Below are 22874 nucleotides of genomic sequence, written 5' to 3'. Positions count from 1 at the left end.
TACCAAATAAGATAGTCTTGAATTTTTTTAAGTCCGTGTTTTATATTTTTCAGCCTACATATTTTGGACATTTTTTGTAGATGTATACTTAAGTGTATACTGTTTTTTAGAGATATTGTAAAGTATACTTAAAAATTAATTTCAAGGCCAGGCACAGTGGTGCATGCCTGTAATCCCAGTAGCTCAGGAGGCTGAGATAGTATGACCTGAAGTTCACAGCCAGCCTCAACAATGGCGAAGTGCTAAGCAACTCAGTGAGACTCTGTACATAAATAAAAATAAAGAATAGGGCTGGGGATGTGGCTTAGTGGTCAAGTGCCCCTGAGTTCAATCCCCCGTACCCCCCCAAAAAAAATTAATTTCAATTTGGTAATTAATTATATTGAAATATAACTGTGTTTGTGTGTGTATCACCTATTGCCTTTCTCAACTCACTAATCTCTGTAGGTTTTTTATAAAGATTCTTTAGGGTTTTCTGTATAAAGAGTCATGTGATCTATAAGCAGGAAAAATTTTGTTAGTTGGTAATCTGTATGTCTTCTATTTCCTTTCATTGTCATATTGTACCAAGTAGGACCTGGAATGTACTATATGCTAGTATATTAAATTCACAAAATTTGAATTATCCAGAAAGTTAGCAACTAATATGTGTCATTTGTTTTATCTATAAACATTTTTATATGTGCCCTTCCTATAACAATTCTATCCATCTTTAGAATAGTTTTCTTATTTAAGAAACATTTGTTAAGGGGCTGGGGTTGTGGCTCATTTGTAAAGCACTTGCCTAGCATGTGAGAGGCCCTTGATTCGATCCTCAGCACCACATAAAAAGAAATAAATAAAGGCATTGTGTCCAACTACAACTAAAAAATAAATATTTTTTTATAAAAGAAAGAAGGATTTGTTGAGTACCTACTGTGTGTCATACTGTTAGAAATACAAAGCTAAATGATAAAGTTCCTGCTTTATAACAACTATTAAAGAAGAAAGACATGTAAGTAATTTAAAATCCCAAGCAATTAGCACTATATTAGAAGTTTCCTCAGTATTTGTGTATCTACTATTTCTGTTAAAGGTTTTGGGGACAGCTTTAATGAGGAACTGTCACTTGAGCTTGGTTACAAGAGTAGGAATTTGCCAAGTAAATTTGTTTGGGTAGTGGGGAATAACAAGAAATTCCAGATAGAGAAAATTAAATATGTAGAGGTACACATGCAAAATTAATAAAAGACCATGGCAGGGCTGGAGGTTGTATTACTGGTAGAGCACAGCCCTAGGTCAATCCCCAATACCCCATACTTCAGTTGGAACTGAAGCACAGGGGCTCTGTGCAACAATTTGAGTAGTGGTACACTAGAGATGGAAAGACTGACTAGAAGATGTTGCATTTTAGTGCAAAGGTGGTAAGGTTCTGATCTAGTGTACTGGAGCAGAAAAAAAGAGATGAGGCCTTGAAACTGAGAGGTAAAATCAACAAGATATTGTTTGATTACAGAGAAGGAGGAAGATATAGAAATTCAGTTTTGGCACAGATTTGTTAGTCTTATCTTTTTGACCAGGAAACTTTAGAATTTCTTTTCTTTCTTTTTTTAAAAAAATATTTTTAATTATACATAGACACAATGTCATTATTTTATTTACTTTTTAAATTTATTTTTTTAAAAATAAATAAATGACAGTAGAATGCATTACAATTCTTATTACACATATACAGCACAATTTTTCATATCTCTGCTTGTATACAAAGTATGACGACACCAATTTGCGTCTTCATACATGTACTTTGGATGATGATGTCTATCACATTCCACCATCCTTGCTAACCCATTACTCCCTCCCTTTCCCTCCCACCCCTCTGCCCTATCTAAAATTCATCTATTCCTCCCATGCTCCCCCTCCCTCCCCACTATGAATCAGCCTCCTTATATCAGAGAAAACATTCGGCATTTGTTTTCTGGGGATTGGCTAACTTCACTTAGCATTATCTTCTCCAGCACCATCCACTTACCTGCAAATGCCATAATTTTATTCTCTTTCATTGCTGAGTAAAAAAATCCATTTTTTTAATTCATTCATCCACTGAAGGGCATCTAGATTGGCTCCACAGTTTAGCTATTGTGAATTGTGCTGCTGTAAACATTGATGTGGCTGTGTCCCTGTAGTATGTTGTTTTTAAGTCCTTTGGGTTACAGACCGGGGAGAAGGATAGCTGGGTCAAATGGTGTTTCCATTCCCAGAATTCCAAGAAATCTCCATACTGCTTTCCAAATTGGCTACACCAATTGGCTACACCAGCAATGTATGAGTGTACCTTTTTCCCCACATCCTTGCCAATACTTATTGTTGTTGTCTTCATAATAGCTGCCATTATGACTGGAGTGAGATGATATCTTAAAGTAATTTTGATTTGCATTTCTCTTTATTTATTTTTATGTGGTGCTGAGGATCGAACCCAGTGCCTCACTTGTGGGAGGCAAATACTCTGCCATTGAGCCACAACCCCAGCCTGAGACTTTAGAATTTCTGATGTGTCAACTGTTTCCAATTTAGACTACATAGACTGTTGGATTCATGAGGATTTGCAGGATTAATTATTTAAATAATTAAATAATTATTTTATCACATATCATGATGCATGGATATATGTGTTAATGCGTGTATATTCAATAAAGCTTGTGAAAATTTTAAAATGTTTCATATACCTGAAAAGATAACCACTAACTTGTTTTAAAGAAAAAAAAGAAGTTATTTTAGCAACCAAGCTTGAAAGAAATGTATTTCTGTAATTTTAAGTTTATTTCTAAAACACACTTACTGTTCTTTTTTTAAATTTTTTTTGTAGTTGTAGATAGACATAATGTTTTTATTTTATTTATTTTATGTGGTGCTAAGGCTCAAACCCAGTGCCTCACACATGCTAGGCAAGCACTCTGCCACTGAGCTACAGCCCCAGTCCCACACTTACTGTTCTTTAAATTAAAAAATAAAATACAAAAACTATTTTTAAAAGAAGCAATATTTCTCAATTAAAATTCTAAGTGCTTGGCTTCATCTTTTGATAAAACACATCATGTTATCTTTTAAGTTTCCAAGCACTCCTCTCTTCTTAGTACTATAAACAATGTAATAGATAAATACCTTCTCTGATAGAGCACATTTTTTTACTTATAGCTATAAAAATAACATTACACAGTTAGGTATAAGTAATGGAGTTCAGCATTGGTTGGAATAGTGAGAGGAGAACCAGTTGTATAGGATGGTAGAAGATTGATGGGAGATGAGGCTCATTTCAAGTCTGATAAAGAACATGGCATGGATAGCAATCACTTTTCTACTGCTAGAATGAATGGTAATGTAATATATTTCTTTAAATAAAAAATGAAATCAGTATGCTAACCTTTCTAATTTTTTTACCAAATTATTTTGTCTTCCAGGAATCTGTGTTAAACTATCGTTTAGACCCTCTTGGCATAGTTGATGGCTTTACTGCTGAGGTAGGGGCAAGTGGTATTTTTTGCCCCACACATTTGACTCTTCCAGTTGAAGTGTCATTCTACAGTGTTTCAGATGATAATGCTCCTTCTCCTTATATGGCAAGTATATTTTAAATTGTCTTTTTATGCCATTATCAACAAACTTAACTTATACCTTTAATTGTTTCAATGCAGTACAATTAAATATTTCCTAAGAAAAAATTAGAGGCTGAATTCATACTAACTACCTCAAAAAGCAGTTAACCTCTTTTACATTTGAGAATGGTGCTAATCGTCTGTTCTGTGTGATTTATTGATTAGTGACACTACAGTTTCATTTTGTTAATTCTACACAAATTCTCAAGTGCTTACTCTGTATTCTATTTCCAAAAGGATTGCCTTCCTGTGTGGTCTTTATCTCAGTAGAGTTTAGGTAAGGATCTGGTGACCTAAGGCCTCTATGAGGCCCTTTCACTTCCCTTTCCCCTATTTGCTTTGTCTTTAGTTATTCTTTTCTGATCCTAGGGTTCTGTGAAATACTAGCCATTTCTCACTTATGCTAATGTCTTAGTGGAGAACATGAGAGCTAAGGAGAATTAGAGCACAGTCTTGAGCCTTCAATCCTATGATTTTGTCTTTCCTACTTCTTATTCCAGTGGGTTGTGGGTAAACTTCATAAAGGATTCTGAATCCTGGAGTGTGTATTAGTCCTTTTTTTAAAATACAAAGAGGGAGAAGTGGCTAACAGTGGAAATCTGTAAAAAGTTTACAGTGATGATATAAAATATGGAGTCAAATGAGTCAAAAGGGTTTTCATGTTAAGTCTTACTCTGAGAAATGTAAATTACTATAGATGTGGAACTGTACATCTCTGGTATTGCCACTTGAACTTTCTAACTTACCATTTGGCCCAGTTGCTTCCTCTCTCCCACCTTTAAAGTTTTCAAGAACATTGGTAATAATGTTTTTATTATTAAAAGCTATAAAAAGTAACTTATACATAATTGAGAAACCACAGAGAGGAAAGAAAGTTATACTTTTTATATAGCTGACTTATTATTGACACTGTTCAAGGAAAGTTGCTTAGGTTTACTTCATCCTGAAGGTAGAACCTTTTAGTCAAGAATCTGATCAGTGTTTCATACTTTAATAGAAAACTCATAGTTCTGTTTTCTTTTCCCAATAATATTTACTCTTGGAGGTCTTAACGCATTAGAATTTACAATATTAGTTGTTATCAAAAGGAGAGACACTGTCCCCTCTTCACAGACCTGCCAAATTATCACATATGTACCACCTATTATTTATTTACCATAGAAAGATATACACACTTTTCCATGATCGTTCTGGGAAAATAGCTGTTAATTTTGGACAGTAAATAAAATGGAAAGTATCACTGAGGCAAGTTTTACACCATAATGAATGCTTCTCATACTGGAATGCTTACAATATAAAATTTAGCTCGAAAGATGTCCATTTTGCTTTACCAGGACATCAAGAAATCTCATCATTTTACATATTCTGTATATAGTGATAGAGACTAGAAAGATAAGGTCATTAGTAAATAGAATTCCTGATGGCCATTAGGATGGCTTAGAAACAAGATAAAAGGCTGAAATGACTAAAAATCAGCTCAAGTAAATATCTTTGAGCAAAATTCATAAGCAAGAGATAATTTGAACTATACTTTTAAAAAGCAAAATAGCATTGCCAGGTGCTACCTGTAACCCCAGAGGTTCAGGAGACTGAGGCAGGAAGATTACAAGTTCAAAGTCAGCCTTAGCAAAATTTGCAAGGACCCGAGCAATTTGGGAGACCCTGTCTCAAAATAAAAAATAAGAAGGGCTGGGGCTGTGGTACTCTTGTTAAGCACCCTTGGATTCAATCCTGGTACCAAAAAAAAAAAATAGAAAATAGCATTAATCCTTGACCTTGTTTAATATATTAAAAATGAATGATTAGTAGTAGATAAAAGGTTTTTGTCACTGTGTCTCCAGAAAGTACAGAAATACATCTAATTGCAGAAATACATATAATTGCAGATTTTTTTATAAAGAAGGGTACAAATAAGGTTAGTGAATTAAGTTATCCTTTTACAAATCCCTGACTTCCTTCTCTCTGATAATAATCTTTAATCAACTATCTACTATATTTTTTTCCTAGGTCATTATTATTAGGAATGAGCCCCTTGCAAACCTTAGACCACAAATCTTTCCTACCGTAAATTAATAAAACTAATGTTTTTCTTCAGGGAATATTATTTATATTTTAGTAGTTTAGTCAGTTCAAAGGACTGATTATGTCTTATATATCAGCTGAGCATGGTGGTACATGCCTGTAATCCCAGCTACTCTGGAGACTAAGGCACAAGGATCATAATTTCCATGCCAGCCTGGGCAACTTAGCAACTTTATTTTGTATCAGAATGAAAGATAAAATGGTCTCAGGGTGCAGCTCAATGGTAAAGTGCCCCTGGGTCAAAAAAGGAAAAAAAAAAAAAAAAGATAACACATCTCATAGACCATCAGAACTGAGACACAATTCTCCTATTTATTATTCTAATAACTTTGTTACCTCTCATCATAAATTTTACAAATGACTCATAAAGGTAAAATGTTAACATAGAAATTTTTTGTGGTATAGAGCTGATATAGGGCTTTTCATTAAAGAATTCCTTAAAGATTAACTCAAAGCCATATAATCTCTCTCTCTAATTGGGAGTCAGTGGTAAAAATAATCTCCAAGTGCTACATGACAACACTTAGCTGTTTAGAATCTATTGTATGGTGAAACTAGGCAGAAATAATCGAATATAGGTGTGCCATTGGCAATTTAGAATATTACTTGCATTATTATCATATTGACAGAGACATGTATGATTTCCTTTCAAATCTGACCAAATCAAAGCACACCTCTCTGTTTTCCACTTATTTTTGCATGTTCTCTATTCCACAATAATTTGAGAAAGTTTTGTGTAAGATTTTGACTGAAATTTAGCGTTAGCTTATCTTTATATTCTCACCCCCCCCACCCCCCCCCAACCCCTGCTTTCTTTGTACCGGGAATTGAACCCAGGGGCTCTTTACAACTGAACTACAAAAGTGTCCCCCTGGCTGAGCATGGTGGAGCATGCCTGTAACCTAGCTACTCTGGAAGTAGAGGCAAGAGGATCACAAGTTCAAGGCCAGCCTCAGCAATTTAGCAAGACCCTGTCTTGAAATTAAAATTTAAGAAAAAGAAAAATGCTTGGACAATATAGCTCAGTGGCAAAATATCCATGGGTTCAATCCCCAGTACTGAAAAAATAATGTTGCTCTAAACTTAAAAAAGTTTTTCAAAAATATGTGGTCTTTCTTTATAAATTGATTATTTACTATTATTCTAAAAACTATCAGAATTATATATATTAAAAGAAATAAGCATAGGAATATTAGTAGTTTTTGCCTTACCTGTTTTCCTTTATGTGTTTATGGGGAGTGAAGAATGGTGAAGAATACTAATGTATTCCATGTAGCAATGTAATGTTAAAAGTAACTATTATTTTCAAATTCAGTGGCCCATATCTATAGTCTAGCAACTCATGAGGCTGAGGCAGGAGAATCAGAAGTTTGAGGACAGCCTCAGCAATTTAGCAAGATCCTATCTTAAAATTGGAAAGAAAAAAAAAAAAAAAGGTCTGGGGATATAGCTCTGTTGTAAAATGCCCAAGGGTTCAGACTCAAGTACCATAAAAGAGGAAAAAAGGAGCTGTTATTTTGGGTATATTTTACTTTTTCTTTCTTGAACTAGAAAGAAGAAGGGTATTATATGTCATAGCATTTTTTATGAGAAGTGGAATGCATAGTACCTCACTAAACATGTAGAATATTTTGAGTGAGAAATTGTTAAAGCATCACTGCTGTTTTTGGTTAATGATGCAGTCTGATGATATTCTGTTTTTGTACTTTAATGACTGTGATAAATTGGATTTGTCAAGACTCATGTATGCCTTTTCAGTACCTATTTCCCAATATTAATATGTACTTGGAGTTAAGGGATTTATATGTCAAAATCTGGTCCTCCCTTCTCCTTTTTCCCACTCATTTTTATCTCCCAACACTAGTCTAGCTTCCAAACCCAAGAGTTGTCACCTAATAGGTCATTTCTGTTTTATATTTACTTTTATATAAGGTTGGCATATTTTGGCATGTACAATATATAACGATAGAATGATGAAATGTTGAGCATTAATTCTATTTAACTACCTCCACTACTCAATAATAGTTAAAATGAACAAATCAGCATTCATTACTTAAAGCTACCTAAGAATTAATCATCATAATCACCACCTGTAGTCCTTTGGTTACCCTGGTTATTGAGAAGCTTTTACACATTCAATTTGAACTTACTTAAATTTGCATTTTCCCCCATTGTTTGGGCTTCTTAGAAAAACAATTCCACATACTAGAGCAGTGCTTCTCAAATTGTAATGCATAGAAGGTATTATCTGGGAAATTTTGTTGAAATGCAGATTTGATTTGGTAGATCTGAGAAGTCATTCTGCGTTTCTAACAAGTTCACTAGTGATACTGATGATATTTTGAGGACCATTCTTTGAGTACCAGATTAACCTAGAGGTCTCCTGATATCCTCTTTTGGATTATTTTATTTATTTATTTATTTAATGTGGTGCTGAGGATCGAACCTAGCGCCTCACATGTGCGAGGCTATAACCCCAGCTCCCTCTTTTGGATTATTTTAATGAAATGACCCAATTTAGCTGTATTTATCCTTGACTCAAATCTTAGCTCTTAGGTCTTCAATCCATTGTGTTCTGATTTATAATCAATTTGAATTATTAGATTCCTTAATAAAAGCAATTCCTTAAGATCAAATTAAGTAAGATACAACATGACATTTAATTCTTGGAAACAAGAAATATTTAATCCTTAGAAAATGGAGTTGTATAGCTTTTATGTAGAAAAAAGTCTTGAAGGTTGCTGATTAAACCTTCATTTTCTACTTTTTGCCTTGAACATCTCTTCTCCTGTAGATTATCAGTCAGGAACCACAGACTCCCAAACGCTCTTTCTTATGCTCTTTTTCTTTTTCTTCCTTTTTATTAATTTTATTTTTTTACCTTGTCTGTAGTCAGAAATCCAGATATGTAACTTAATTCCCTGAATAAAGAATAATTACTTCATTTTTGGGCCAAGGCTTAGATCCTTCCACACTCATTACTTTTTACATGCCCTAAAATCAATAAATTGTTTGCTTCTTCATGACCACTCTTCACTATACATGGGAATAATCCTTCCATTTTGTTTAGGAAACATCTTAATCTTATACTTCAGTGGAAATTTTCAGCACAGTGGCCATTGATGTTATATATTATTTATTGCAGCAGCCTCAGAAGAACAGAAAATTGTTTAGGAGTGGAAACATCACTGTTTTATTACTCTTAGAATGTATCACTGCTAATTCAATTTGAGTATTTCTTCATAGAAATGGAATTCTGAAATTTAACAATTACATGATATGTTATTTTTATTTTAGTCTTTTATATAAATATGCATGAGTTTGTACTCAATTTGTCTTCTTTTATTTCAAGGGTGTGATTACTTTAGAGTCCCTTGGTAAAAGGGGTTATCGAGTACCTCCTTCAGGAACAATACAAGTGGTATGTGTTTTATAGCCTACAATTGCAATAATCATTCTCTCACATACATATAGAACTTAGCCCTTTCTCCTGCTACTGCTGCTGCAACAACTTTGGTAAGTAACAGTGGGGCTGCAGCTTTGTTTGGAGTTTCCGTGCTCTGCCCCAGGAATGACCCATTTGGGGACCTCCCCAAAAGGAAAGCATTAATAAGCTAATCAAGGTGAATGCATAACTTAAGTAGAGCTATTTTCAAATAATTAGAACTTAACATTACCTTTGCCTTCTATTTAATGTGATAAGCCATATTGAGATTGACCTATTTAAAAGGAGGCTCCAAATATTGTATTGTTTTGGCAGGAAAACTTGGGAAACAAAATCATATTTTCCCTTCCGTAATGACTTATAACATTGATCAGTCTAATAAAATGAACACTCCAAGTGGAAATAAATGTTAAGTCTGCAAATGTCAGGGCAGAGAAAGCATCATTCCTTTAGTCTGGGTGGTAATCATGTTTTGGCTCAGAAGAGACCGTCTAGCCCAGAACAGTTTTTTTATTATTCTGGTCTAGGGTTCTCAGAAGCATAATGTGATTTCAAGGCCAGTGTGCAGTTGAGTTTGATCTCCAAGCCTGATCCAGGATATTCCTTCAAGCCCTCAAGTCTTTTATGAAGTTTGCAGAGTAATATGTTTAATGGAGGCTGGTTCCTTGCACTCAAGATCTGGTATAGACCAAAAGAGCTTTTTGTGACCTTTGGCCTCAATGTATTCAGTGTTCTGTCACTGTTACTTATCACCATTGTTCCAAAATTGCAAGGACTCTGTATGTTTGTTGATTTCATATCTCACAGGAGTGAAACATAGTACTTTGCATTATATGTGTTTTCTAAGAAAGAATCACTACATATTACAGGGTCACTTTATGTGAAATGGATTTCTTGAACTAAAGGAGTAATAATCTTCTGTTCACTTGCCTCTGAGAAAGTGTGGGTCACTGGAAATCTGGCTGTCAGCTGTCATAACAATGAATCATTAACCCAGAGGCAATATATTTACCTTTTATTTTGGAGATGGCCAACATTAGTGGTTAATTTTAGAGATGAAATTTGGATATGTCTTTCATTCCTTACTTGGTTCAATAATGTATAATCATGGTTTGAATTCCTGACTTGCTAGATTTTATGGATGTTAAATGTATTAGCCTTAATCTTAAGACTCACTAGATTGCAAAATTTGGATCATAATATTGATATATTTCTCATTTTGATTCAGTGAGTGATGTCCAGTGCCACGGATGAGCTTCTGAAAGCATGGGCACCAAGTTACCTATTGATGTGTTGGTAATTTGGTTAAAGTCAGATCAGCAGTTGGGGTTTTGTTTAAAAACTATTACTTTTAAAAATGACATTCTTTTCAATTATTAATAGTCAAGTACCAATTGAATAATTTCAGTCTTCACAAAGGATCCATATTGTTTTCTATAATAATATTGAAGATTAAAAAAAAAAAACCTAGCTGGGGGCGGTAACTGATGCCTGTAATCAGTGACTCAGGAGACTAAGGCAGGAAGATTCCAAGTTTGACTCCAACTTGGGCAACTTAGCAAGATCCTGTTTCAAAATACAATTTTAAATTTAAGGGCTGGGGATGTAGCTCAGAGGTAGAGTGCCCCTGGGTTCAATCCCATTAAGGCAAAAAAAAAAAAAAAGTGCCTAGTGTCACTGCAAATTTTGAAATGAGTCCAAGTGTGAATACCTAAAGTATTATTTAGCCTATTTTGGATCTAATAATAATGAGCTTTATTTTCTAAATATGAAAAAATTTTCAAATAGAAAAGTCTCCCCTTTGAGCATTTCTTTTTAATTTTACAATAACTATAGATACCTAAGATATCAAAAATTCTGATTTTATTGAACTTGTATGTTTTATTTTAAAAATTCAATTTACTCACCATTAAAATGTGAGAAAAATTAAAATTCCACCTTGTGAATTTTGCTTTTGATACTCTACAGAAAAGCTAAGTTTGAAATAAAAGAATTATAATATTTTAAGCCAATAAGGGCATATTTTTCGTAAGCTAGTGGAACTATCTGAAAATATGAACAAGGATAAGTTATATAATGTTTATTACTAATATGAAATTTGTAACTAAAAATTTTATTACAGGAATTTATGTTATTGTGAAATAAAAAATTAAATTGAACCTTTGAAAGAACTATTTTTTTGTAAATTTTCAAAAGTTTATGACTTTTGTCCCTGAAACTGAATTATATCCAATGGGGATTAAATTATTATTTAAAAGCCTATTTAATTATTGGATAATAATTCTGAATTATATCAACAAATCACTGTTTTAAAAGAATAATTTTTATATTGTTTCTTCAGACCTTATTTAATCCTAATAAGACTGTGGTGAAGATGTTTGTTGTGATATATGACTTGCGAGATATGCCAGCCAATCATCAGACATTCCTACGACAAAGAACTTTTTCTGTACCTGTTAAACAAGACATGAAGAGAAGTATTAATAAAGAGAACATCCGACATACAGAAGAACGGTTATTACGCTACCTCATACATTTGAGGTAATGTTTAAAATTTATATAAAAATGTTACTTTAAGATACTTCTAAACTTTTTTAGCTTTTTTTTTAAATTGTATTCCTTAGACTTTGCTTAGCATGGGAACTCTTGATGATTATCAAGATGTAGAAAGTACATGGCATACAGCCCTGCAGTTATTACTTATTGAAATTAGGGATCTTTTCATTTATAGCTGTTTAATGTGAAATTTTTTTTTTTTTTAAATATTTATTTATTTATTTTTCGGTGGACACAACATCTTTGTTTGTATGTGGTGCTGAGGATCGAACCCGGGCCGCACGCATGCCAGGCGAGCGCGCTACCACTTGAGCCACATCCCCAGCCCCTTAATGTGAAATTTTTAAAAAAATATTTTAGTTGTAGGTGGACACAATACCTTTTATTTATTTATTTATTTTTATGTGGTACTGAGGATTGAACCCAGTGCCTCACACATGCCAGGCAAGTGCTCTATACCACTGAGCTACAGCCCCAGCCCAAATGTGAAATATTTTGCCAAGAAAAATTCAAATATATGTGAGGCAGTGAAACACATTTTTTAAACCAGTGCTGTTCTATAGAAATATAATATTAGCTATTTATACAGTTCTATATTTTTCAGTAGCCACATTAAAAAATAGTAAGAAACAGGTAAAATTAATATATACTTTATTTAATCTAACATATCCAAATGTTATCATTTGAATATATAATTGATATAAAAATTGAGATATTTTACATTCCTTTGTTTTACTAAATCCTTAGAATCAAGAATATATTTTACACTCAAAGCACAACTCAGTTTGTAAATTAGCCACATTGCAGGTGCTCAATAGCCACATGTGGCTAGAAGCTACTGTATTAGTTAGGGAAGTTCTTATACTTAATTCACTCATTCACTTCTTTGACACCTGTTTGTGTGCCAGGAATACTTCTAGATGCTAGGGAAACAGGAGTGACAAAATCTTTGCTGTCATAGAGTTGAATATTCTAATGATTCCATCAAAAATATATTTTCCTGGTGGGGCACGACTCAGGAGAATCACAAGTTTGAGGTTAGCCTGGGCAACTTAGCAAGACTGTCTTAGGAAAAAAAGCTGGGGTCTGAGTTCAACCCCAAATACAAAAAAAAAAGAAAGGAAAAAGAAATTTCTTATAACTTTTATTACCCGACTCATAATTCTAGGTTGTGAGAACCCATTTTTTTTCCCCTTCTGTTTCAAGTTGCCATCATCCAAGGGTGTCCCTGAAATCCTAATGTAGTTCTGGATCATGAACAAAATCAGTTGATTAAGAGAGGGCTCAATAGCCTGTTCCCCATAATTCTGTTTCTCACAGTTTTCTGGTTCCTAAAAGCTTTCAGACATGTCCATGACATTCATCATACACTTATTCCTTATTATAAGGAGCTCTATTCATCATGAGTCACGTTTCTTCCTGGGTTCAAGCAGAGGGCTTCTTTATTCTGTAACAGGTAGTGAACACTAGCTATCTTTAAATGTATATATCGGCCTTGCATTGGTGACCTGGGGTGAATAAGGAGTGAGCTGTACATGCAACTAAGTACCATGCTTGAAAATTCTAGTAATTGTTGCCCCTCAAAACACTGCTTAATTGGTTCTCTCATCTCTGCCTGTTGTTCTGCCTCCAAAAGACACTTTGAACCAGCACAATGTATTTAAACCCAGCCTGATTCTGCCTGATATGAATCTCATAGGAAATGTTACATACATTATGGGAATGAAAAATCTACCAAAAACAGACTTGGAAACTTTTTTACAAAGATAAATGTTAAAAAGTAGCAGACTGTAAGAATATCTCCCAGCCCAACCTAGAAAAGATTAACTTTGAATGAACTTCCATATGACACCATTCCTCTTACGGGTTTTTGTTTTGTTTATGGTGCTACAGGAATTAAACTCAGGGCCTCAGGTATTCTGGGCAAGTACTCTACCATTAAGCTGGTATAGCCCACTCTCAAAGTTTAACAACCTTATCCACATGTAAGTAACATTTGCCAGAATAAAAATCAACTGCCTATTCTTTTATAATCCCCACACAATGGCCAGATACTTTAAATGCTATATAGAAATCTACTTGGGAAAAAAATGGTATACTTTCCAAAGCTTACCGTGTTCTATTTCAGATAGGGAAGGTGAAAGACTTCAGAGAGAAGAAATGTGTGAGCCAGTCATAAATATGCTTTGACATACACATCTGAGCACCAGATCTTTCCACCAGTTTAAAATCTGCAGAGGGTATTTCTTCTAGGCTGAGGGGAAACAAAGAAAAATTAGCACTACGGGGTGTATTGGTCTGTCTGCTGAGTAAGTTTAATACTACAGCCCTTTTTACTATGCGACAGACAGCAGTAGCAGGGGGTAGAAACAGTTTCAAATCCAGTTTCAATAGCCATTTTCATGTCACTTGTTGACTTTTGATGATGGTTAGGTTTATTTAGCTGACTATTACTAATTATAGGAATTCTTCCTTAACTCCTATAATTGGGATTATTTTGAAAATTTGAGTATTTTCAAGTGTGGAATCTATTTTGATCTGTACCAAATCATGGGAGGCTGACGTGTATGACTTGTCTATGTTGCTAGAAGATGCTAGAACTAAAAAGCCCAAAGTATTATAATTAGCTCATATAAACTGAAACTTAACACTGTAAATGAGGAAAGGTTCATGTGCTGTGAAATCATGGAGGAAAAGTAAGATTGTTTTTGAAACCCAGACTCATAGGAATGAGCACCTTGGGCATTGTCAGAGAGAAAAGGAATACAGAGTGTTCAGGAGGTAGAGGCACTTAAATATTATTTGAAAGAGTTAGTGTTAATGTAGTATAGTAGCAAAATAAATTTTTCCTACTTTCAAATTTTAATTATACAAGTTTATTTGTTTTAAAGACTCATTCCCTGAAATGACTTATCTTTTATTTATTTGTTTAGGTTCCAGAGTTCTAAATCTGGAAAGATCTACCTCCATAGAGATGTACGGCTCCTGTTCTCTAGAAAGTCAATGGAGGTTGACAGCGGTGCTGCATATGAACTCAAATCTTACACTGAATCGCCAACAAACCCTCAGTTTTCACCAAGATGTTGATAAGGAGTGATATATTTTAAATATACGCTCGGTATCCAAGTTTGAAAGTAATTAGTAGCATAAAATGGTGTGTACCAAATTAACAATCAGGAGAGTGTATCCTTTCCTATTATCCTGGACCAGTTTTTATTAAAGAATTCCTGAAAATGAGATCTATATTCCAAGTAGACTGGAAACACTCATGTCCTAATCTTTTTTGTACTGTTGAAACCACTTCATTGGACATGTTGCAATAGCAAAATCCCCAGTTAGATTAGTGTTTACACATTTTATTTCTCAGTTATTTAATATTTAATGTTTTCCTTAATGCTCAAGTGATGTTTGTCTCTAGTGTTCTAAAGTAGCACAAATCCTATGTAAAATCATACTATGTATTTTTGACATTAATGTTGAAATCTGAAATATATGCACAAGTCTTTAATTTTGTGTGATGTTTTAAGTGCTATTCATTTAAACTATTGAAAATGAGAATGAAATGTTGAGCTTCTTTAAGATTAATGCACTATGCAAGCATGTGTACTTTTTATATCTCTCAAGTTGAGTTTTTACAATACCCCATCCAGGTTGCTTGTCTCACTTAGTAGTCCTGTAACATGCTGTGTTGGCAGTGCAGTGAGGATTAATTAAGCTGCTTCCCATTCCCCTTGCAAGTTCAGATCATCATGCCCATTCATATTCCTTATCCCCCAAACGGTTCTATTTTTCCTTAATCAGTATACTATAGAGGCTTTACATTAAATTGCTCTCCCAGGCTAGATAATTTTTTCAAATTGTTAATATGTACTTTGAAAACAAATTTAGTATTTATATTGTAAATATATGCAAAAAAAAAAAACCCTAAAAACGTGTATTTGGCTTTTATTTTTACATGAGACATTTATGTGATTGGGTGAATTAGCCATCAATTTCCATCCTGTCTCTAAATCTGCCTTTCAGAGAAGCAAGGAATATGTCTTGAGTCTTGTCCCAATTTATCATTTCCTTGTTTAGGGTCATAACAGAAGGCTGTTGGCAACTGGAAACACCACCAAGCACAGAAACTTGACTGAGAGCATCATAAATCTTCTCACACTCTTAGAAAAAAACAAAGTGTTTCTAGATATTTTTGGAGGGACAATGGATGACAACAGATTAGATAATAAGGCAAAAATACTGGAAGTGCTAACAGAAATCTATGACTGCAGATTATAAAATACAGACTCAAGTAGGTCAGACCTAAAAGACCAGGAGAGTCTAGAATCTGGTAAGAAGTCTGGAATTGGTAGGGAGGAAACTTGTTTACTTTGAGATTCAGGTACTAGACAGAATACTTCAGAAAATCTGAGTAGGTAATGAATATGTAGTTATAGACTGTGGAAAAAGCAAAAAGAAGCCTTTTATAAGTTTCTTTTAAAATATCAGTTAAAAAGGAAAGGCTACTTCATTCCATAAAACTTAAATAATTTCAGTGGTACAAATTTATGAAGATTTGTTGTTTTTATCTTCAGACTATATACAAAGAACATGGGACTAGGAGCCAAAGACTTGATTGCAGTCTAAGCTTTAATGGTATCTGATGGAATTGGCTCCAGAAATTCCTTAACCTTACTAGCAAGGTGCGTGTGATTGAAAAAATGGGGTGAAAGTGACATTAATGTTCTCAAATTCTATGTTCTCATTCTTTTTCCACATTTTTATTGGTTCATTATAATTTTACACAATAGTGGGATTTGTTGTTACATATCTGTACATTCACATATAAATTTGGCCAATATTGTTCCCCAATATTTCCCCTTCCCCCATCCCCTGGTCCCTTTTCTCTACTGGTATCCCTTTGCTTTTCTTAAGATACCTCCTCCCAACCCACACACACATATAGTTTTCTTTTTCCTTTTCCTCTCTAGCTTCCATATATGAGATAAAACACATGACACTTGACTTTTTTAAAAAAATATTTTTTTAGTTGTAGATAGACAATACCTTTATTTAGGTTTATGTGATGCTGAGGGTGAAACCCAGTGCCTCATGCATACTAGGCAGGCACTCTACCACGGAGCTACAGCCCCAGCCTGATACTTGATTTTTGAGTTTGGCTTATTTTGCCTAACAATGCTCTCTCAAGTTCCATCCATTTTCTTGCAAATGACAAGATTTTTTTTCTTTAAGGATGAATAAAATTCCATTGTGTATACATACCACATTTTCCTTATCCATTCATCCATCAATGGACACCTAGGCTGGTTCCCTAGTTTGGCTATTGTGAATTATGCTGCTGTAAACATATAGGTATGCATACTTCATGCTGAAATCTCAGTGTAGTATTTTGTTTGCATTTCTCTAATTGCTAAAGATGTTGAACATGTTTTGTGCATTTGCTAGCCATTGTAGTTCTTCTTTCTTTTTTCTTTACTAGGCAATATATAGTTCTTATAATCTTTCTAGTCTGTGTTTGTCTGTTTGTTTTGTTTTTAAAGACAGGCTTTAGTACATTGCCCAGGCTGACCTCAAACACAAGTCTCCTGTCTTAGCCTCCCAAGTAGCTGGGATTTTAGGAATTTGCCATCCCCAGCTATAATTCTTAAAATAAATATTTCAATAAATATATCTAGATTTCTTGTATATTTAGAAAAAGTCAATCTTGATCATATTATTGCTTCTTTATTTCTCCAGTGATGTTTACCTCAAAATTAGTACTATTTGTGTAGGTATCTTTGGGGGTAAAATACCATGCAGTCTTGCCCGAATTCTATCTAGTTTCCCAACCTTTCTGAACATTTTTAGACAATTTGATTGCATTAGTCTATTTTCTGTTGCTAATAACACAATGCCATTGTGTGGGTAAGTTACAAAGAACAGTTTATTTTTGGCTTACAGTACTAAACGTGCAAGGTCAAGGGGCTACATCTGGTGATATTCTTCTGTTAGCAGAGTCCTGGTATACACAACAAGCACAGGGAGTGTGTGTGTGTGCATGTTTATATATATCTCTTCTGTTCTCACTCATATAAAGCCACTGGGATTCAATCCTGGGGGCTGTACCCTCATAACTTTAATCTTAATCACCTCTCAAAGACCCCATCTCTACCATATTTGGAGTAAGTTTCCACCTTCATACTACCTGGCAAGGGCATTAAATTTCAACACATCAAGCCTTGGGGGATACACTCAAATAATATCCAAGTCATATCATTGGATGAACATCTGGGCATATCTTATGCTCTTCCTGGTAAGTTTGTAGAAAGGAAGCATGTGTTGACATTTTGTCCCTTTACTTCTTGGGCTCATTTAAAAAAAAAAAAACTTTTTAGTCATACATGACAGAATGTATTTTGACATACACATACATGGAGTATAACTTCCCGCTCTTGTGGTTGTAAATGATGTGGAGTTATACTGGTATGAATTCATATATGAATACAGGAAAGTTATGTCCAATTCATTCTACTGTCTTCCCATTCCCATCCCCCCATTTCCACTTGTGCTAATCCAGTGAACCTCTACTTCCCACCCCCCAGCCCCACCCTCCCAACTATTGTGAGTCAGCATTTGCATATCTGAGAAAAGAATTGGCCTTTGGTTTTCTGGGATTGGCTTACTTCACTTAGCATGATAGTCTCCAGTTGCATCCATTTGCTGGCAAATGACATAATTTCGTTCTTCTTTATGGCTGAGTAATATTCTACTATGTGTATGTAGCACATTTTCTTTATCCACTAATTTGTTGAAGGGCACCTAGGTTTGTTCCTATTAGCTTAGCTATTGTAAATTGAGCTGCTATGGATATTGATGTGGCTTTGCACTATAGTATGCTGATTTTAAATCCATTCTTTGGGTATATGCCAAGGAGTGGGATAGCTTGGTCAAATGGTGGTTCCATTCCAAGTTTTCTAAGGCATCTCCATACTGCTTTCCAGAGTGGTTGTACCAATTTGCAGTCCCACTGACAATGTATGAGAGTACCTTCTTCTTGGGGCCATTTTTTGCCCATAATTTTCCTCTGTGAGGTATAGTCACCCAGCCCCTATCTGTTCTCCACCTACTCTGGTGTTCTCTCAACCTGGTTATTTTTCTACAATTCTTTAGTCTCAGGCCATACATTCATACTACCATACATTCTGTATTTCTATTAAAAATTTATATTACTAGATTATATCTCAGGAGAGTGATATGCAGGTAGAGATTCCAGCAGCAACTAATATTGCTACCAACAGTAAATAACAGAGATCCCACTTACTGCAGGTTTACTTGCAGTTTTGAAGATTTTAAAAATGAGTTATAACTCCTTTCAAAAAGGAACTATAGGTAACAAGTAGTCTGCAAAAGTTTTGGGGGATTTTCTTAGATGGGAATGTATCACAAGGAGCAAAACTGCGAGGTATGCAGTTGAGGGGGAGAAATAATGAATGTCCACCTGCTTCATCCCTTTTCAATGCTTTACTCACTCAAATTAATACAATTTCACTCTATAGGTTCTTAATCAAGAAAACGACAATCCTTAATGCTAGGCATTGCAATAGGCAATCAATTCACAGCAAACAATTCTAGATTAATTAATTCACAGCAAACAATTCTAGATTAATTCTAAGCACTGCAAACACAATCATGACAGGCTCATGACAGACATTCCCTCTGCGTGCTAAGTTCAAGTGTCAGATCAAAAGTTTCAAGCCTTAGGCTTTACATCCAACAGATGCACAGTCACTCAGGCTGGTGGTGATCAGGTCCTGAACAAACTGGATGACCGTTTGAGGAGAGGGTCATAGGGAGAAGTTTCGACTCTCACAAACGTCCAGACAGGTGGTAAAGTTTTGAGAGCGGTGAGGAAGATGCAAAGGATCAGGCAGATGAGAAAAGTTGAGATGTCAGTCCAGGTCCTCATCAGGCCCTTCAGATCAAGTGCATCCTTATTTCGGCTGACTGAATCCCTGTTCATCAGTTCTATTATACTAAATTTTGGGGCTTTTGATCCCCATTTCAATCCTGATCAGCTACCACTGGATTTCTCCATGACATCATTTACCCTGGGGTCAGAAACATCTGGTCTGGTGGTCTCCACCCTGATCTTCTCCCTTTTCCCTCTTATCAGGCAAGGACAGCCTGCCAGAGGCTTCCCCCAGTTTATCAGGGTAAGGGAAAATGACTTGTCTGAGGATCATGCTGGAGGGCTCCATTAGGTGTGACTGCTGAGACTGAAGGTTTCACACTGGAGTTTTTAAAATGGAATTGCTTAGGCTCAGGCCTAAGGCCATCCTCACAGAATGCTAAAATCTATTGTGAGAATGAAAAAAATATATACTCATAAGTATAAAAATGGAAATTAACTAAGATGTTCAACAAAAGATTTCCCCTCCTGACATTTTTCCCACCAGATCTCTGTTAATCCTAGAGAGTTAAAAAGGGGGAAATTTCTCCTTCAAAGCTTTTATCTTTGGAATTACCACTCTTTCCTATTTAATTTTGTGAATGAAGCAATTGTTCTCCTTTAAAATTTTTTTTTGTAAAAAAGTTGTAATACTGTAAGGGTCCGTCGAACGTCGGAGGAAGAGACCACCAAGGGACCGCGACTCATGCAACAGCAAAAGGGGTTTATTGAGATTCCAGCATGCTGGGGCTCCGTGCTCACTCAAGAAAGGAGAGCAGCCCAGAGCCCAGAGCAGGGGTTGAGCAACGCTTAAGTACACTTTTTGGGGAGGGCGGGGACTTTACATACATCACAGTCTCCTTTAACAAATCATCATACACCGCGGGAAAATCAAACAACAACTCCTAAACATGATTAGTTCATTCATTGGCGGGAACAGGTCAGGCGGGGGTGATAGGTCAGTTCTAAAGCAGGGTACACATTCAAACTGATTGATCCAGGCCCTGCGATGCCTACGTGCAAGGCCACACAGGGCCCTTAAGTTATTAAACAACCAGGCATTCAGGGGAAATATTTACTGGGCGGTTCCAAGCATTGTCTTAACAGCTACAGGAATTTCAGGTTTTGCATGTAGCATAGGAACTTAACAATACCTGGTCCTTTACATTTTAACTCAGGCCTTGCAATTTACAATGCCCAGTCTTTTACACTTTAACTTCAATTTCTTTTACCCTTACAATACATGTTTATTTTTTAATAATTTCTCACTGCATTAGTATATAAAATGAGTGTGAAAGTCCCCTCCCTCATTTGTGCTCTTGTAGCTACCACCTCACAGGGGTGATAACTTGAAATTTTGGTATATAACACACTATATCATCCAAAACCAAGAACAGATCAGTCTAGTTGGCTTTTCAGAATGGTAGGAATTCATCGTCTCATTGCCTAAGACGATCCCTACATGACATTGAAATCAGGTGATTCTATTCCATCATAAATTATCTATGAGGGATATATCTGAAACTTGGACACTGGGAAGAGGAAGAGAATTTATGAACTCCTGTAATGTGCTGGGCATTGCAGGTCACTTAATCCTTAAAACCATACGTCAGAGAGACAATGGATATTCTATAGCTTGCCCAACATTCCACTGATGGTTTGTAGAAGAGCCAGAATTCAAATGTAGGTTGAAGCTTGCGTCTCTTTCACTATATTATGCTGGCATTTTGCCCTTTTTCTATTGTTTTTCCACAAGAAATACACTTTTCAGCAGTATTCTTAGAAATACAGTTTATAATTAGCTATGCATAAGGCAATGCATACTAATCATGGGGAAAATGAAAAATAATCTTGATTTATAAAACAACAACAATGGGCTGTGGTTGTAGCTCAGTGGTAGAAAGCTTACCTAGCATGTTTGAGGCACTGAGTTCAATCCTCAGCACCACATAAAAATAAATGAATAAAATAAAGGTATTGTGTCCATCTGCAACTAAAAAATTATATTTAAAACAAAAAACTTTAGGAAGAAATTTCCTGTAGCAACTCATAGGCTATTCAACTTAGTATACTGCCAGAAGGCATGCAAATGCCATTGAGAGTTTTCAGAACATACAGTTCTGCTATAGCAACTAACCTTCAAAAATATCCCTGATCTTTTAAAAGTTTTTATATACCCACCAAATACCAAGCCAAGAACATATTTTCTGCACATATGCATCAAAATCACCAGAGGGAGCTTTAGTTAGGCATTGGTTGCTGGAGCTTACCATTGCAACTCTGTCAAGTAGGATTCAAAAAATTGTTGTGGCTAATTATTTTAAATTAGACATTCAGTTCCTTAGTTGTACTAATTACATTTCAAATGCTCAAAAGCAATATTATGGCTAGTGGCTACTATTTTACTTAGCACAGAGTATTTCCATCATCACAGAAAGTGCTATTAGCCTTAATCTAGAATATACAGGTGATAGCTGAAGATACAAAGTGGGAGGTGATCTTCCAGAAAGTGCAGCACTAGATCCAAAGACAGAACTATTAGAATCTGCTTATTAAAAAGCAGGTAAAGATTCAACAAACGAGACTATGAAGGAATGGTTAAAGAGAGAAGAGAGAGACAGAGAAACCATGAGAGAATCATCTGCTAGGGGTGAAGAGAAGAGAGCTTTAAAAAGAGTATTGGGGATCAGCACAGTTTTAAACATGGAGACACATGATTCATGATGATGCAGAGTAGTGTTAATTGTGAAAGATGGCTTCCCAGACAAGTCCCCCAATAAAGTATTATACTTGGTGAATTCTTCTTTGACCAAAGTCCATCCCCCAGAAATTCAAACTGTCTTCATGCAAGTGTCACTATCTTTCAGAAGCAGATTCTCCGTGGTCACATATACCAATTTTCTGTATGTGTGTTGGCCGTCAGATTTTAACTAAAGATCACAAATATAGAATATACAGATATATATTTAAGAATGTCAGTATTTATTAATAGCAATACTACTGTTAGGTGCTCCACTTAGTCTAACAAGTGCTTTCACCTTTCTCTTCGTAGTTTTGCTTAAAGGCAAATTTTCAGTAGATTACTTTATGTGGCAGGATAACATATGTAGTTAATCTTATGGAGTTTCTCAGCTGACCCAGCTTGAAACATTAAGGGATATCTTTGTCAAAGAGTAGGCCTCTGGAATCCTTTTATTCTCCAAAAGGAATGTAATGCTACTTTTTGTTTTTTCAA

The 22874-nt window shown here is 35.1% G+C and overlaps 1 protein-coding gene across 6 annotated transcripts in view; it reads left to right on the top strand.

The window, feature by feature from the left end:
- Atosa (atos homolog A) overlaps positions 1–15220 on the top strand; it is a 141734-nt gene extending 126514 nt beyond the window's left edge. For 5 of the 6 annotated variants that reach the window (XM_058584809.1, XM_046460906.2, XM_046460903.2 and 2 more), the window contains 4 exons: positions 3435–3593; positions 9064–9132; positions 11498–11697; positions 14646–15220. In XM_058584809.1, coding sequence (XP_058440792.1) covers positions 3435–3593; positions 9064–9132; positions 11498–11697; positions 14646–14799 — 582 coding nt within the window. In that variant the 3' untranslated portion in view covers positions 14800–15220. Of the gene's footprint in view, positions 1–3434; positions 3594–9063; positions 9228–11497; positions 11698–14645 lie in introns of those variants that run through there. The other variant, XR_006855377.2, reaches the window with a different exon arrangement.
- Positions 15221–22874: the final 7654 nt, after the last annotated feature.

Source organism: Marmota monax, unplaced genomic scaffold, assembly GCF_021218885.2.
Source record: "Marmota monax isolate L192 unplaced genomic scaffold, Marmota_monax_Labrador192_F-V1.1 WCK01_AAM20220418_F8-fsc00001, whole genome shotgun sequence".
In the NCBI taxonomy this organism is placed as follows: Eukaryota; Metazoa; Chordata; class Mammalia; order Rodentia; family Sciuridae; genus Marmota; species Marmota monax.
Note: the sequence above shows the minus strand (reverse complement) of the source record. Positions and strands in the feature narration are given on the sequence as shown.